At 41.2% G+C, this 17,559-nt stretch overlaps 1 protein-coding gene across 1 annotated transcript; it reads right to left on the reverse strand.

Moving 5' to 3' along the window:
- Positions 1 to 1,398: 1,398 nt before the first annotated feature.
- On the reverse strand, positions 1,399 to 16,435 carry LOC147163613 (cone cGMP-specific 3',5'-cyclic phosphodiesterase subunit alpha'-like). The gene is made up of 26 exons (XM_086092776.1): positions 16,322 to 16,435; positions 15,076 to 15,138; positions 14,668 to 14,818; positions 14,454 to 14,580; positions 13,394 to 13,541; positions 12,651 to 12,725; positions 12,387 to 12,509; positions 6,825 to 6,914; positions 6,611 to 6,751; positions 6,443 to 6,517; positions 6,178 to 6,242; positions 5,310 to 5,376; positions 5,177 to 5,224; positions 4,869 to 5,018; positions 4,651 to 4,794; positions 4,498 to 4,563; positions 4,272 to 4,418; positions 3,366 to 3,473; positions 3,180 to 3,289; positions 2,962 to 3,049; positions 2,778 to 2,878; positions 2,596 to 2,703; positions 2,438 to 2,501; positions 2,273 to 2,347; positions 1,785 to 1,868; positions 1,399 to 1,671 (listed from the first exon to the last, which is right to left on the reverse strand). Exons 1-26 carry the CDS (start codon positions 16,433 to 16,435, stop codon positions 1,480 to 1,482), a joined length of 2,724 nt encoding a protein of 907 aa, XP_085948902.1. The 3' UTR covers positions 1,399 to 1,479.
- Positions 16,436 to 17,559: the final 1,124 nt, after the last annotated feature.

The following is a 17,559-nucleotide window of genomic DNA, read 5'->3' on the forward strand; positions in this document are numbered from 1 at the left end:
TTTATTGGATCATTCCAGATAAAATAAAAATAATACAAAATTGTAGAGGGCAGGAAACCCCATCAAAAGGGCTATTCCTGAGATCAAATGTCGACATGGCTTTCCCTTCACCGTCAAACGGTATTTCCTACCCTCAGCAAACATGTTTAACATATTTTCTGCTTGAGTTCCCATGTATTGTTTCCATGACGACTAATGGGCTCGAGACCCCTGTGTTAGTGGGAGTGTGGGGAATGCCCCCTGTCATAGTGACAGTCATAGTGACAGCTGGTGGGACCCGCCACACTCAAACAAAGAATAGGTTTGATGTCATCGAGCAGGACACAGCTAAATACATGTTTGTAGTTCAAATCGGCCTCTTCACGGTGTCAAATCAAATGTATAATTAATACAAACATCATGAACAAATAAAAAGCACTCCAAAATTGAATGGACGGCTTTAAACAGAACCTCCTTAATTGACGCCTCCCCCTTCTGCAGTTGAGTAAATAATTCCGTGGGCCGGCTCCTGTCCATGGCAATGCGGTATTAAAGATCTCTCTCCAACACAAGCAGTCTTCCAAGCCTCCCCTAATGAGATTACAACATTTCATATCCTGTGTCTGTTTATCATAATAATGCAGTTCAGCCTGGGGCGGTCGGGGCTTCTTTTTACGAGCACTCAGGGGATGCTTTAGGCCAATAAAGCTATAAGCAGGCATGTAGAGGAGAGAGCGAGAAAGAGAGAGAGAGAGACTATTCCCAGAAGGAGAGTAACAGTAATGGACAAATGGCATTTTTCATGAGCTACACGGAGAACAGTGGACATGATTGTGGTGCGACGAGAAGACGGGTCGTGACAGTGCAACGGAAATAAGACAATAGAACACTGTCCACTGACCGCTTATCTCCTATGTTGTTCGTATGGTTCTTCAGTGATTAAAGATGACTATCTAAAGAAAAGAAAAAAATATATATATATATATATATATATATCACGTGTTTTAATAATCTATAATGCAATTTGTTAATGAATTGTAATTTCGATATAAAAAAAAAAAGAGTTAATAGTTACTATCATTATAAATTACAGTATGTACATTTTTTGCATTATTTTCATACACTTGTATATAATGACGTAAGTACAACACTGGCATGATTTTCAAAAATAGACTTTATTTACACATTTGATGCTCCTTACAGGCTCTTGTACATAAAACAATACTGCTACTTGAAAAAATAAATACAATGACATCCTGTGTGTGTGAGTGTGTTCTCGGCCTCGCATGTGAGTTCTAAGCAGGGCGTCAGTATTTTTACTTAATGTAGTAGTAAGCCGGGGGGACTTAAAAAAAAAAAAAAAAAAAAAAGCCCAGGGTCTCCAGTGAGCTTATAAGAAAATCCAATACGGTCAAATCTCCTTATGTCGCTTGTCAAAGCAAAGTAAAATGGCATCATGTAACTTTTCGCCTGCGTTTGCTCAAACAATCAACAGCCTTTTTAGCAGATGACGCACGTTTTTGACTTGCCGCCCGCGTCACCCTGCTCTCCTCCACCTTCCAGTTTCTTCTTCTCGTCTTCAATGGCCTTCATCTTAGCCTCGTGGACGTCGGCGAGTGCTCTCCACTCCCCCCGGTTGTTGTTCAGACCCGCGAACATGGGCGAGATTTCCGTGTGGAAGCGTGAAAACTCCTAACAGAGGGAGAGGAAGTTTATGAACTCAATTGGGAAAATGTCAGTGTGATGTCATGGAATGTTTCAATACTTAAACATAAAATTAAAAGATTGGGCAAACGTGCACGAACCTTGTACACGAAAGAGCAGACAAAATCGATGAAGCCACATTGCATCTTGGGTAGCTCGTCGGCGTGATTTCTATCCATCATTGGCTAAAGAAAACAGATGAAAGAATTAGAATTCGAGCACTAACATCACGTCTGCATGCTTTCTATTCATTGTTGGCAAAGGAAGGGGGGAAAAGAGATAATCGTCAACGGCATAAATCCTGTACGGTGCGCAGAGGAGGCTGGTTAGACCTGGTGTTGGTATTCTCAATGCCAACTTTCTCCCCCCATTCCATTTAAATGCAGTTTGATTTCTATCCATGCATGGCTAAAAATATGTAATTGGGTAAATTATAAATCTAATGCCGGAGCAGAATGTAATTTATTTCCCTGATTGGCTGAAGAAGGTTAAACAAACTGGTAAGCCTGATTTCCATCGTTGGTTGACTAAAAAAGTGGAACGTAATGAAGGTTAGAATTGGAAAACATTTGGCACCCCAAATTCTTACAATAGGCTGCTGCTCAAGGACCGTCCTCTCTAAGTCTCCCTGCTCCCAGAATTCCGCTGCCACCATCAAAGCCACCTGAAAAATTGCAAATAAAGAAGATGGATTTTTGAAACTTCCATATGCTGTTGAGAAACGACCATGCATCCGGAGAAGCAGAAAACTCACCTTACTCTGAACCTCCCACGGCTTCGTAATGGCCGACAGATCACACGCTGTCATCATCATTGCCCTGTCGGGAAAAAAACAACATGATGACATCATCGCTTATTTGTCACGCGAGAAAAAAGAAACCAAAACATTTTTGAGATCCGTTTTGCGTTTACATGATGATCTCCTTCCTGGTGGGGTTGTTGGAGACGTAACTGACTTTATCCTTCTCATCTGGAATCCCCTCCATCGAATCCACAATCTTCTGGAACATAGTTCTCTTCCTGGAGGTGAAGAAAACCAGCTGGAAATTTCCAGAAACGCATCATCCAAAAAGGCTAAGCTGGTGCGAACTTACTTGAAGTAAAGGGCCAGGTCGGTAGCGATGATGCAAACTTCAAACAGATGCTGCACGGTTTCAAACTGGCGCTTTTGCAGGTTTTGGAAGATATTCAAGTTCTGCGGGGGGGCGCGAATGTGATTAGATTAGACCGCGGTGTGGTTTTGTGTGGCCCAAGAATCTTGGATTGGCGAGGGCCCACCTCGTCCTCCATGAGCGTTTTGCTGTACTCCAGGTGATGTCGCTCCATTATGGAGCTGCTGTGAAGTTTGGCGAGTGGCGATGCGCTTCTACAAGAAGACACAACAACAGTCGTCTCAACAATGGTAATAGAAACGGGTTAGTACTGTTTACATTTCCAAAAGATCACTTTACGATATTCAATAACACTCTGCAGACTGACCTATCCTATCTCCTTACTTTGTCTGATAGAGGTTGTTGGTCCCCCTGTGGTCGATGTCGTGGCAGAATCCGGCGGCCACCATGGCAAAGGCCTCCAGGTCCGAGTAGTACTTCTTCAGCTTCCCCGTCTGTTTTGGAAGAAAGCAAGTACCACAAAAAAGCCACAACGGTCACTGAATGGGAGGAGACGGTCGCCACTCTCACCAGCAGGAGGGTGAACATGGTTTGTCCCACGTTGAAGCCGTGCCTCCAATTGTGGTAGGTGATGTCACGGTAACCCCTGCGAACGGTGTACATCCATCGCGTCAGGATCTGCGCAAAGAAATAAACATAACATTCGTGAGTGCTACAGTATGTCAGGGATATTCAATCCATTTTGTTTTAAGGCTTATCATTACTGTAACATTGATGCTAATTCCCATTAGCCTGTTGTTAGAGTAGACTATATTAAGTATTGTACTCTTTGCGCGTTCAATTAACTGAATGGTGAGATTCTGGTGAAGAAGTCCCTTTGCAAAGGTATTATAATTATCAGAAGCTTCTGATGACAAAGACTGACGACACTGAAGCCGTGTTCTGGTCAGATTGTGTCCGTTCTACTCCGGCACATCATTATTTATTGAAAAGTGGGTGAATACGAAAAGTCTCCTCCCATCAGCACACAGTACATTTGTTTACAACTCAGTAAATACCAGAAAAATCCCCCTTCTGTTCCCATGGGTATAAATCAGATTAGAGAAAAACAATAATAATCAGCCTGTGCCTCCCTTCCGACCGGCAGAGACCGGTCCCAGACAAAACTCCCTTTAAGATAGCAAATGTAAAAACCCGTTGCCCTTCTTCTGAGAGTGAGACAGATAATACAATTCTATTCATTGAGCCATACTGCTATAACTAAATCCAAAACGGCTAAAATATAAATTAAAACTGAAAAACAATGTTAATAACTCATCACTGTCTATAGCATTTCATATTATTTGTTAGCATTCAGCTAGTGATATGGTTTTGTTGACTATTTTGATGCTTACATTTTTGCATGCTTAATTCTTTTTTTGTTTTATCAGTCGGTTATAATAAGTGCACAAATAAGTGTAGAGGCTGCTTGTGTACCTCCGCCGGGACTTTAAACTTCTCAACGACGCCTAGCTCGAAGAAGCAGCGGATGCCGCACTTGATGAGCTCAAACTCCGACAGCGGGAAGTCACTGAAGCTGAACTCAAGCAGATTCACCGTCTTGGATTCGGGAATGTTGGCTCTCTGGATGCGTGCAACGATGTTAGCATCACCAAACAGGGTATAAGCGCTCTTAAAATATTTATGATGTTTGGGTGCCCACCAGTAGTTTGTACATCTCCTTCTGGTCACAATCCTCAGGTGTAGAACCAAACTTTTCTTGAGTGTTCTATGGAGGTCAAGAAGGTTTCAAAAATCCTGCCCTGCTCAGAGTGTAACATCAGTTGACCGCCCACCACCGAGTACGAAGTCTTACCAAAATGGTCTGCACGTCATTTAGCGTAGCTCTGGTTTGGTACATGAGCATTTCCTGCGCTATGTCCTTACGCCACTCGGTCCTGTTAAGGTTGTCATACGTGTCGCTATTCAAAGTGGACCAGCCCAGGAACTGGGTCAGAGCCTATACAGACACACGTTATTTAAAATGAATAAATTGCATGCTATTTAAAAAAAAAAGTCAGCCTTTTGACATACTTCTATAATTTGTTCGTCATTCTCGTCGAAGGGTTTGCCGTCCCTCCTGTTGAAGAAGGTAGCGACGCCGACGATCTCTTCCTTTTTGTTGACGATGGGGAGCGAGAGAACGTTCTTGATCGTCCACCCGCTCTCGTCTACCGCTTCTTTCTGTTAGTTCAAATCCACAGGCATGACTTCACTGCTGTCAGACAATACCGGCCTGTAACTTAACTTTAGAGTTTTAAGGGACACACTTGATTTTTAAAACGCACAGATGGGCCCTATCATATAGACGAGCCCTAATCCAACATGAAATATCATCTCACCTGAAATGCAAAATACTCATCCCCCGTGGCGTTCATCATGTTGCAGATCTAAAAGTACCATAAAACAGTAGTGAAATAAAGGTCTTTCCAAATTGTCTCTCCAGAAATAATGCATCAACAAAGTGGAGCTCACAAATCCATTCTCAGCCACGTAGGTTGGCAGTCCGCTAACCAGAGCCCAGTGGTCCACTGGGGGGCCGCTGTCAAGTCACACGGTAATTAGTTACCATGTCACTCGATATTCCATTAGAAAAGTACGTTTTTTTTCTCGGTAGTTCATCTCCAAATGTAAAAGTCATTCTTTATACAGATTCATTAAACACATACAGTAGGAAAATACTTTTCACAAGGACAATTTCTACCCAGTTTTTATATCCCAAAAATGTATGGCTGGTTATGCAACTCATTCACTCCCAGCCATTTTCACTGAAGCAACCCGCTTCGCTCCCAGCTGTTTTACTGGATTTTGACCCACACAATATTGTGTTCTATTGCTATAAAAAACCATGGAACCTACCAAAAAATAGATTAGAGTCTCTTCTTTCATCAGGAAAAATTTATATTTGCATAGAAAGATATATTTGTATCTGTTTCCGTTTTGCAGCAATTAGCATCAGAATATAGCTAGGTATTATCAATATTCACATTCCTGGTGAAAACACTGTTGCAAAATGACCCTGGCTGATCTCTTATACTCTGCTGCCACCCGCTGGCCGTTTTTTGTAATAACTACCATTGCTTTAAGCCACTTCTTCATGTTAGAAGGTGCATCAAAGCTTTCTGTATGCTCTTGCATAAAATAAACATAAAAAAAAACGTGTAAATAAATTTTTGGGAGTGAAGGACAAGGTATTAAAAACAGTGTTGACACGTTTTTGGGTTTGAACGAGGTAATCAATTTTCTTTTCAGATGATGAATTTGAGTTTTTTTTTTTTTTAATCTGTAAGAGTTCAGTTAAAACAAAGGGTTATGATTTATTTATTTATTTAAATGTACTTACGGTATAACTTTAATTTCCTCTTTGTCCTCCAGCAGGTAGTCAATGATCTTGTAGAAGCTGATTTCCTGATTAGGGGGAACACAAGGACACATTTATAAAGATAAAGTGTTGACTTGTTATGGTAATATTTCTATATTAAACCAAGGGGGGGGGGACAACTGCTTTAAAATGTCATGTCATGTCGGAACACTATTGTTAAAGTTGTTTGGAAGAGGGAGTGGCAAAAAATATTGTTCCGTAAATGTATTTTGATGAATAAACTTACTCTGCCATCAGTTGTCTTAGGACCCTTGTATGGCTCCTGTTCCCCAAGTTTGATGGCCCACTCGTCAAAGAATTCCTGGAGCGGGAAAAAAAACAACAACAAGAAAAGCCTCATAATGAAGAAGTCAATTATGAAAACGATAACACTTCAGAAGTATTTCTCCCTCACCTTGTCTTTGGTCATGTCCAGAAGGCCCACCGAGTACCTCTCGCACTTGATGTAAGTCCTGACCGTGTACAGGGCTTTGTGAAACTGCCTCTCGATGTCCGTCAGCTCCTCAAACACTTTGCTGGCCGACCACAGCAGCACCTGAGGAGGGGAGGGTACGTGTCTTAAACTCTTTATTTTGTGCGTTGTTCACTGGTGGCGGTGCGGCGTTTACTTGGCTTCTCCTGGATTCCACATCCCACATGTTAGCGGTGTGTGCTTGGAGAGCGACCACGCGTGCAAAGTTGACGTATTTATTGAAGAGCTGTTAAAAAACAACAAAAAAACTTATTAATCTTATTCATATTATATGAATGGAGTCTGGTGTTTCCTGTCAGGTGGGATCTGCACAATCTCACCCACCTTGATGAGCGCAATCGCAAAACAAAATAGTGGATGGCTGTTTGTCCTCTTTTAAGAGACCGCCAAGAGGTCACGGAGAGGAAAAAAAAAATGTCTGAGCTCTTCCGCCCTAAGTAGATTGTAAAACAGACGAGGTCAGTGATGGTAAGCACTTGCTTATTATTATCTGCAAAGCGAGGATTTAAGCATGCGTTTCTAATGCTAATGCTAACACGTGACTCATTTCATTAGGCACACCTGCGTAAGGTCGTGAGGGAATTTGGTACTTTTTGTCCATTGAATGCGCAGAAACCTCAACTGTCAGTCAAAAGCCACTTCTACAACCTGGAAACAAGGATGCTACTTTGTCTAGCATCTTGAGTTGCGAAAATATATCGGCTTAAGGCTAGACTGTTTTCCCACCGGGTCATGGGTGGGCTCTTCCACGCCGTGACAACGAGGCACTCAACACACATTGGAATTTTCTATCAATTATTTGACCTTGCTCTTGCGGCTTTTCTCTGTGATGTGCGGGCACTCACGAAACGACAACGAGGCACTCTAAAGCAGCCATGCGTTTATATTTTCGCGGCGTAGGCAAATGCTAACTAGCTAGCCAGCTGCTCGTAGCAAATTGCGTACTACTACATAATTCTCACTTTTAGTTTTCAGTAGTTTATCTTCAAATTTGTAGTGTTGCCTTGAGATATGAGTACCTTGACTTGTGAGTTTTGCTGGATATGAGCTGTGTCACTTGGCCATTGTTTTGTCTTGAGATACAAGCAAATATTGAGGAAGTGAGTACAGACCCCCACCACTAGAGGGCAGCAGTACACTGCTGATAAAATCCACAGAAGAACAACAGAAAGACAGCTTATTACTACATGGTTTTTATACAGTACGTTGCTGTATATATATATATATATATATATATATTTTTTTTTTTTTAATTGAATGAAAGACATGTTAAAAATGGGTTTTGGGTGTTTTTTGGTGGAACTGATTCATTGCATTTCCATTCTTTTTAATGTAGAAATATGTTCACGACTTCACTGCGTGATCTGAACGAAGCTTGTATCTCGAGGCACCACTGTAATGTATTTGACACTTTACAGGGTCTTTAACTCAAGTAACCACAAATTGACTTGTCTTGGCTTGAGACTTACTAACTCCCACCTCTGCTAAAAAAGACACATTTCCGGATGCGCTAATCTCATTTTGTTACCTGGCCAACGAGTGCAGCACACTCACCTCCTGATCACTTTTTGAGAAGGCGTCGGCGCCTTGCTTGTTGAGCGCCATGACGACGCCGATGGGATCCTTTCCGCTCAAGATGGGAGCGGCCATCATGCATTTGGTGGTGTATTTCGTCTGCTTGTCCACAAAGTCGCTAAAATGAGAGTCCTTGGGGGTACACACACGCGAGACGGGATTTGAATCTGAATTGACAACATTTGGCGATAACGTGCCTCAGGTGGGCTTACCTTCTTCACGTCGGCAATATTTTGAGGCTTCTTGGAATGCGCCGTCCACCCGACGATCCCCATGTCCGTGGGGAAGACGATCTCCACGTTGGGGTTGACCAGGTTCTTCTCGAACGCTGAATTGTGCGTGACGTCGAAGAGGACCGTGGACAGCTCGGGCGTCCCGTTGCGCGCACGATAGCCGAAATAGCTGCAGCGGTCCGCCTGGACCAGCAGCGCGATCCTCTGGAGAACTTTGTGCAGGGCCTTTTCCGGCGGTCCGGTGCCTTGCATCTCCTTGACCATCTGGAACATGAACTGAGCCTCTTGGATGGTGGTGGCGTCATTGAAAGAAGACGGATCTTGGACCTGCACCTGTTTGTCGAAGGCGGTTGCGATGACATCCGCCTTGACTTTTTTGTCGTAGTACTCCTTGGCAAACTGGGGGTTGTTGTCCAGGAACTTTTCCACGGTGTCTTTGTCTCCCATTTTTTTTTTTTTTATTGACTCCTCGTTAGAATCCAAAGATGCTCCTTGAAGTGAATGTGCTGGTACAACTCCCCTTACTGAAGCATCATCCAGCTCCAGCTTTCTCCACTCTGGGGAACAGAAGGCAACCAGTGGCTTACTGGTTAAGGGGATCCCGGTGCGCGCTTATGAGTGTGACGCAAGCGTCATAAAGCCCATGAGCTTTCTTAACGTGCAAATCCATCCACTTGACATTTGACGAGGAGTCAATCCCATCATGGATAATGATAGCTGAGTTATGGCATCAACAGAATGACGTCTGGTTATCCTTAACGTGGCAGGCTGGGCATTTGGTGCCTGGGGACGGACTTCATCCGCGGCTTTATACCACCGCTATCATGTCGCAATTGTAGTAACTAGTGCAGTCACTTTCGAATATGTTTAGAATCGATTAATCTGTCGATTATTCAATCGATTAATCGACTAATTTGATTCATTTTCATTTTAAAGTGTATTACAAAAGCATTTTCCCCTGATCACTGTTTATGAACCTGTGATTGGTGGTTATATCGTACTTCGCATTTGTCATGTTTTGGTTCTGTGGGGGTTGGGTTTTTGTATGTTCTCGTTGTTTTTTGTCTGGTGTTCCTGATTTCTTCCCTTGTCTCGTTATGTCGAACCACGTCCACCTGTGTGTGTCTTCCCTTCCCCAGGTGTGTTCCATTCGTGTTGGTGTATTTAGTCTGTTGTGTTTAAACCAGCCAGTGTGGATGCATTGCCTATGTTATGCGTGGAAGTTTTTGCGTCAAGTCTTCGTCACAGCCAAGTCGTCTTCGTCACAGCCAAGTTGTCTTCGTCACAGCCAAGTTGTCTTCGTCAACGCTAAGTAGCTATTGTCACCGCCAAGTCATCATCGCCACAGCCAAGTCATCATCGTCACAGCTAACCAAGTTGTCGTCAGTTAATCAAGTCATCACCGTCACAGCTAACCAAGTCGTCCTTGTCACAGCTAACCAGGTCAAGTCCTCGTCACAGCTAACCAAGTCAAGGCAAGTCAAGTCCTTGTCACAGCTAACCAAGTCAAGGCAAATCAGGTCCTTTCACATCACGCTCGTTCCAGTCATGGCGACTAGTCTACTCACGTCCCGTCCTGTAATTGCGACTAGTCCAGTCCTGTCCAGTCATGATTGTCTGCTCACCTTTCTCACTATGGTTAATGAAAGTACCACGCATTGCACTTGATTCCTGTTACCCTGCATTTGGGTCCACCATCCCTCATTCACTCACGTTCCCTTATTTGACAGTATTTGTATAGTGATTAAAAAAAGAGGGGGATTGATGTTGTACTATGTTACCAGTTCGATCGTTGTTTTTCAACGTAAAAACATCTTTTCAAATGTCTTATTTTGATTAAACACGAAAAATAATCGTATATAATATAATAATAATAATATAATAAACCAGAGAGGATTTGGAGAATTTTTAATTTAAAAAATGGCTCGAAACGATTACCCGATTATTAAAATAGTTGTCAATTAATTTGATAATCGATTACTTGTCAATTAATTGATGAATTTTGACAGCTATGGTAGAAACAATCACTACGATGCAATAATAGAACACGTAACTATTTCATGACGTATCGAGGGACGGCTTGATGGCCTTGTGAGGATGAATTTGAAATCGAATTAAAGATACAGTCCCGTTGCTAATGTCGCTAAAGTAACATCGGGCAGCAGTTGCAGTTTTGGGTGTGTGAGGCCGTACAGGCCGGCATTGCTCGATTGTTAAGAATTTGATTGATTACATGGAATTGGCTGTTGAAAATAGTCTTGCAACAAAACAAAAAAAAGATTAATTTCTGCGGAAATGTAGCAACTCAACTGTTTGTTTTTAACCTGTGTAAATGAAGTGTCAGAATCCGAGGTAGAGTTGACAGGATTAGTGAGGATTTCTCGCAGGGGTTGTGAGTTAAATTAGCAGTGTCAGTAGGTGTTTGGTAAGCATAGTCCGGTGATGAGCTTACATTCTAGTTTAATGTGTTTAACAAACTCTTTTGTGGTAGGATAAATTAATCTGTAAATCGTTGCCGTCTAATGAGAAAATTGTACAGTATCTTCAAATTGTTTTCCTTTGGTCTAAAAGGAAAATACGGAAACTTCTTCAAAATGTGCTTTTCATTCGACTGGAATTTTTTTACAGATTTAGACAAGTTATGAAAAAGACCTTCATTGGATTTGATTGAGGAGCAACACGATAACACGTGATGCACCACGGCCTGCTCGGTTATTTCCCAAGCAATAATCTGTGACCTTAAAATAGTTCAGAAAAGGGATTAACTAAAACAAGCTCCTTTTGAGCTATTTATCTTATCTGATCAGAGTGAGGAATATAGCAGGAGGACTCGGACCAAGGTATGTCAAAGTGTCACATAAATTCATTTATTCGTTTTTTCAAACAACAATCAAAGCACACAAACGGAACATGGAAGAGCTTGGGTGCGTATTTCAAACGGAACAACTCGAGCAAGCAGGTGAACAACTCGCACTGTGAAGTGCTGGCGACCTCGGGATGTTTTTTTTTTTTGAGGTTCAGTTCAATTCAGGCAGACTTCCAGGTGGTCCAGCATCTGCCGGTACTTACTAACAGGACAGCGGATCCGACAGACGGGGCAGTCCAGGTAGCTTCCGTCCAAGTTGCTGTCATTGGGCGACGACACCACGCAGGGTCGCATTTCTTCGTAGACGGGCTCTTCCTCGTCCTCCTTCTTGTCGTCTTCCTCCTGCCGCCTTTTCTGTTAAAGGACATGAGAAATAACAGCTTGTTTCGTCAAAATTAGCGTGTTCATTTTGAGTGAAAGTAAAGTTCCTTTAACGTCACAATTTTTTTTTTTAACCCGCGATTAATTACCGCCCCTTACTCGGAAAGCCTGTACTGGGTTAATTCCAGTCGCAATGCAGCAGACGACAAAAATAAAAATAATACATTTAATAATAATGCATATATTTGTGGAGACTGGGGTCGTGCAGAATTTCACAAGTTACTTCATGTTAAAGATTAGATCGTTCTTAATATGAAAAGAAAAATGCACTGAGCTGTCATTAATGTCTTACAAATAGTTATGCCATCTAGTGGCAGAAAAAATGACCACAACACAAATCAATATCACACTCGTTTTTTACAGTACAGTACATCCTTTTAATTTTAACTCAATTTTATGAATTATTATCAAATTACTGTATCAATGACTAAAAGATGCAGCCATATTGCTTAGTTAAAAAAAGAAATACCCACTTATATAACAAGAGTATAAAAACTTTGAAATTATTGTACCTTTAGAACAGATATAAAAATTGCGATTAATTGTGAGTTAACTACTGAAGTCATGCGATTAATTATGATTAAAAAAAAATAATCGCCCGACACCCCTAATTTATATAAATAAAAAAATAATTGAGACAAACCTTTTTATAGTATGCCAGTTTATCGTCGCTTCTTTGCAGCATATTGACAAGTGTGACCAGCTGTGACCTCAAGTATAAAGAGTTTTCCATCTCATCCTCAAGATCCTGGGAGGAACTATGGACCTAAAAGCATTTCACTAGAGTGGGCAAAATGGGGTCTCCTTCGTGTTTGACATCAAGTATTTACCCTTCTCACTATTTTAAATAAAATCAGTTACAATGTTAAAAATTGAAATTCCATTTTTGAGAGGTGTTGACTCGTACCTGTTGCTCCAGGTCTGCGATCTTGTCCTGGCTGGCATTGTGACGCTTCACCATGAACTTCTGAAAGACACAAGACTGAGACAACAACAATCAAGTTAGTCGTGGCTTCGTCTCGATGGGAAGAGACTCATCTTACTTCTATCTTTTCTTCGCCGAAACCAAATTTTCTCTCTTTCTTTGTTTCCGCTTCTTCCCTTCTGACCAATTTTCCCGCCTTTCATCCTCTCATTTGAATCATCACTGCACCGCTGTCATGAGCCATTAAAGGGTGAGTTTTTATTTGCCTTTTAAGTTATATTATATTGTGGCTGGCGTCTTTTTCCATTAGTAAGACGATTCAAAATCGCAACGTATCAAATCCGCTCGTTTTCAGCCAGCCTTTCGCTCCACTTCACTACAACTCCCATCACATCGTCAATAAGTGAGTAATGATCAAAAATTATCAACAAACTTTAAAGCCCTCCTCTACATTAAATGTCATCAAATTAGTATCAGTAAATTCCCAAGTCGGGGTCCACCAAAATGCAAATTGTCTAAAATGGCCGACTTTCAGGCATAGATCCGTCCTTGAGGCTTCACGTGTCCTATTATGAAAGACAAGTCCACCAAATTTCGTGTTGATTGGTGAAACTGTTGACTAATTTTTTTTTTTAACCTTCCAGATACTAATTCAAGTTTTGAGGAAGGGGGCGGTATGGTCATGTGCCCTAAAATTCATAGTTCTCGTACAGATTCCCGTGTACCTGCAGCTCCAATTTGGCGGTGCGCCGCTTCTCCTCATCCAGTCTCCCCTGGAGCGCTTTCATCTCGTCCAACATCAGCTCTTTCTCCTCGGAGCAACGCTGAAGCTGCTGCTTGAGCTCACTGGCCTCCATCCCTTTTTCCTCGTACCTGCGCATTCATTTTTAACACAGGTGCATCTCAGTGAATCTGAATGTGCTGGAAAAGTTCTTTTAATTTAGTCGTTCATCTTGAAAAGTGAATCTCATGTTATAGATTCACTAGAGTACTGTGTAATGTTCAATTTTTAATAATGTTGACGATTATAGTTTACAACTGATGAAAACCCAAAAATCATCATCTCAAGAAATTAGATTAGGCCCTACATGAAATAAATAAATAGGGTAGGAAATAGAAGGCACTCTATACACTTTTTTTAATGAACTGAATGATGAAGCCACTGGATGAAGGAATTCAAAGGTGGCAAAAACCAAGTCCAGAAACTAAAATCCCTGCCACAGTTTGGCTTTAGCCCCTGATGCTAGCTAGCTAGCTAGTTGGTAAATGAGCACCATGGGAGCTAGCTAGCTAGCATCAGGGGCTAAAAGCCAAACTGTGGCAGGGTTTTTACTTTCAGGTGCTAGCTAACTAGCTCCTTAGCTAGCTCCCATAGTGCTCGTTTACCAGCTAGCTTCCTAGCTAGCCCCCATGGTGCTCGTTTACCAGCTAGGGAGCTAGCTAGCATCAGGGGCTAAAGCCAAACTGTGGCAGGGTTTTTACTTTCTGGACCTGGAATTGCCACCTCTGAATGAAAAAAAGTAGGGAGGATGCAAAATCTGAGGCAAGGAAGGAAGTGTAAAGAAGGCATGAAAGTAAGAAAATAAAAATCGGGTCTGAGAGAAGCAAAGAACTAAGGAGGGAAGATAAGATGTAAAAAGGTATATACCTAACTTTTAATGCAGTACATTAGTTTCACTTTGAATTTAACTAATAAAATAAATCAACTCTTTCACAATTATTAAGAAACACATTAATGTGATTCTGTACACGTAGTTCACACCGTTACCATTTCCTCCAGCGTACCTATTTTTAGTGTCTGCCAGGTCCTGGAGGGTGACGTCGAGGTGCTGCTGGAGAATCAGCAGGTTGTCTCGACCAATCACCAGAAGGCTTTCAAAGTGCTCCTTCATCTCGCTCGTTCTGTCCTCTGCTGCTACCAGCAGAGGACACAAACAAAAACATCTTAACAGATCTCGTTGTTGTTGCGCCTTTGGTGACACGCCGCCTTGTGTCTTACCCTCTGAATGCTCCTTATTGTGCTGCGTTAACTGGGCTCGGACGGCCTGGTCCAGTTGGTTGTCCAGCCACAGCATTCTGTCCACCACTGCCCTCACGTAGGTCTCTCGCTGCTGGTTGTAAGCCAGCCACTGCTGGTTCTTGGCAAAGGCCTTGGTTTGTGAGGAATTGTTAATAATAAGTTCCAGCTTGAGACATGAGTTTAATTTATCGTGTCTATGCTTGTAACTCAAAACACTTTAAATCATCTCTCCGCATTGAAATGAATGGAAGTGCCGGTTGTTCCGGCCTCCCCAAAAAACGTTGTGTCATGTGACATTTGATAAGGAAAACAGCATCCTATAAAATCGTACTTCATAAAAACATGCAGTAATAACATAATTTAATAAAAATGTAAAGAATTGCATACATCTTTGAGAGTCTTTTGGAGTTCTGCAACATCACTGGAGAACTGCTCATTTGAAGCGTTGTCCTGAAACAGTAACATCAATATTATTATATTATCTGTATAGAACCATTCGGGTAAAAAAAAATTATTTAACTCATGCAATAGATTTGAAGTTATAAACTTTGAGGTTGTATCCCCAAAAGCACAATTCAAACATTAATATTCAAAATATTAAATATACTTTGTAGGAATAAAACCTGTTTTTACTTACTATGCTACTGTATTTAAATGTTGGTTAATAATAGTGGTACTTGGAAAGCTAATTATTTGGTTTAAAAAGTTTGAGAACCACAGCATTGAAGGATAAGATTTATTCATTTTTTTATCACAAAATAAAAGTGATATGGTGAAATCATACTTTTGGCTGTGAAAAAAAAATGGTTATCAATAAAGTTTTTAGGGCAGCTTGAAATATACCAACAGTTTAAGGATCATTTTAGCCATGTTGTTCCCCAATCATGTTTCCCTGCTGGCTCATGGTAAAGGTTTTAAAAACCATGACTACCATCTAGTGGCGTACACTCATAGGAGGCAGAATTGGCCATCAAAAAACAAATACAGGTGGAGATCAGATTAATAGGGTGAGCTGGAGTCTATCCAAACTGACTTCAGGCGAGAGGCGGGGTATACCCTGGACGCAGGTAACACCTATTGAGAATTTTAGAACCTCCAATGAATCTGCATGTTTTTGGAAGATAGGAGGAATCCACTTGAAAGTCTAGTCAATAAAGTGGACGACTTGCCTAGAGATTAATCGGGGCTTTCGGGTCCGTTAAAATGGAGGCCACCATTTGAGGAAATCAGCCTCACCGCTAAGGAAGGCCGCAATAGCTGGACATTACAACACAATTCGGCATTCTTGGCTTGATAGTTCACCAGTTCAAACACAACAATGAATCAATACAGAGCTTCTTGTGTGTTGTTCACTACAGGCCAATGATCACATTGTGTCTTTACTGCTCAAACTGATTGATTCTAGTGCTTATCTGATATCAGCACTGACAACATGATGTCTGGGAGACCTCTGCCGATCAATTGTATTCATTGAACACGTGACATAATACTGATTGCTTCAGCTTTTTTTTTTTTTTTTTTTTGCACGACTTGCTGTTCTTAAACAAGGAGCTGAATTTCAAAATTCACAGGTAGAAAAACATTTATTATATCAATTGAAATCTTATATCTGTGGGGGGGAAATCAGTGATACCTGAGCCTCATGTGCAGTAGACATGATGGTCCACTCTTCCTTCAGATTGAGGCTATAGCTCCTGCAAGATGGATTTGACCATTTTAACACATTTATACGTTTGTCGCAGGACATACTTGATGATTAATTGCACCAGAAAGAAAAAGTTTTCAATACACCGCAATTGAAGAAGAAAAATAGCTTCAAGTACAACTAGCAAAAGTAGATCATTTTACCAAGCTTCCAGTGTGTAATTTATGATTACTGTATTTTTTTCAAGAAAAAAATATTAATTACAAGAATACGACAATGACTAAACCCCCCCAAATAAACACAGCTAGCTAACACAGCACTACTATACGCAACGATCGTAGTTAGCTTAAACGACAACGTGCAAGAAGACAAGTCGTAATGCTTGTACTATCGCTGTAATACGACAACAACAATTTTTTTAGTTAGTTACCTGTTACAAAATGCAAGGGATTTAATATTATTTGGAGCTAGGATCAACTTTATCGACTTCTACGGGCGAAGACGAGCGATAATTAGCAGTAAAAGTTTTGCAAATATGTTTCCCGCAAAGAGCAGGACGCCTTCGGGGGAGGTAGGAATTATTCACTTTAATGAGTGATATGACCATTATGAAAGTACACTTGATGTATTTAGTGATAGTTTAGTTTTACATAAAATTAAGTATATATGTGGAGTTTATGAAAAGGTAGACTCGTTTGTGCACTTCCCTTCACTATCGCTTCAAGTATCATCAAAAGTCATATTTCCCCAGTTATGGAACGCAGCACTGTTTCCATATCGCCACTGGGGGGCGCAAAAGAATCATAATTGCGGTAACTTAGCAATGGCGAAGCAAAAAATAAAGGCTTTGTTGAACTTACATATTGTTGGGGTTAAATGTCATATATTGTTGTTGAGGTGGCAAAAGTATTCCATACTTAAATGGAATTTGAAAAAAAAAGAACATCCTAAAAGTGATTTGACTCCTTATGTAGGCTAAATGTAAAGGTATAGACTCTGGATTGTACTAGTAAAATAAAAAACAGCTAGCTAAATTGGCACAGCCTTATGTGCTCAGTAACAGTAAAGCGTCATCATAACAATAAATACTCAAGTAACGTTACAGATTTCTTTCTGTTTTATTGGTTTTGGTTTGAGTCAGCACATTGTGATTTACAAATGAGGTTGCCCTCCTCTTGCTCTTCCTCCTGTGGCCGCTCGTCCACCCTCTTCACTTCTGCTCCTTC

Source organism: Leptonotus elevatus, chromosome 13 (assembly GCF_054856555.1).
Source record: "Leptonotus elevatus isolate MCC_2025b chromosome 13, RoL_Lele_1.0, whole genome shotgun sequence".
NCBI classification, from domain to species: domain Eukaryota; kingdom Metazoa; phylum Chordata; class Actinopteri; order Syngnathiformes; family Syngnathidae; genus Leptonotus; species Leptonotus elevatus.

What these genes read in the sequence shown, in the direction of transcription:
- LOC147163613 (XM_086092776.1), bottom strand. Translation starts at nt 16,435, where the DNA reads ATGTCCTGCGACAAACGTATAAATGTGTTAAAATGGTCAAATCCATCT. An exon ending in CCGCCAAATTGGAGCTGCAG is followed by an intron (nt 12,726 to 13,393) that starts GTACACGGGAAT and finishes TTGTTGTCTCAG; the next exon opens with TCTTGTGTCTTTCAGAAGTT. An exon ending in GAGGAAATTAAAGTTATACC is followed by an intron (nt 5,377 to 6,177) that starts GTAAGTACATTT and finishes GTGACTTGACAG; the next exon opens with CGGCCCCCCAGTGGACCACT.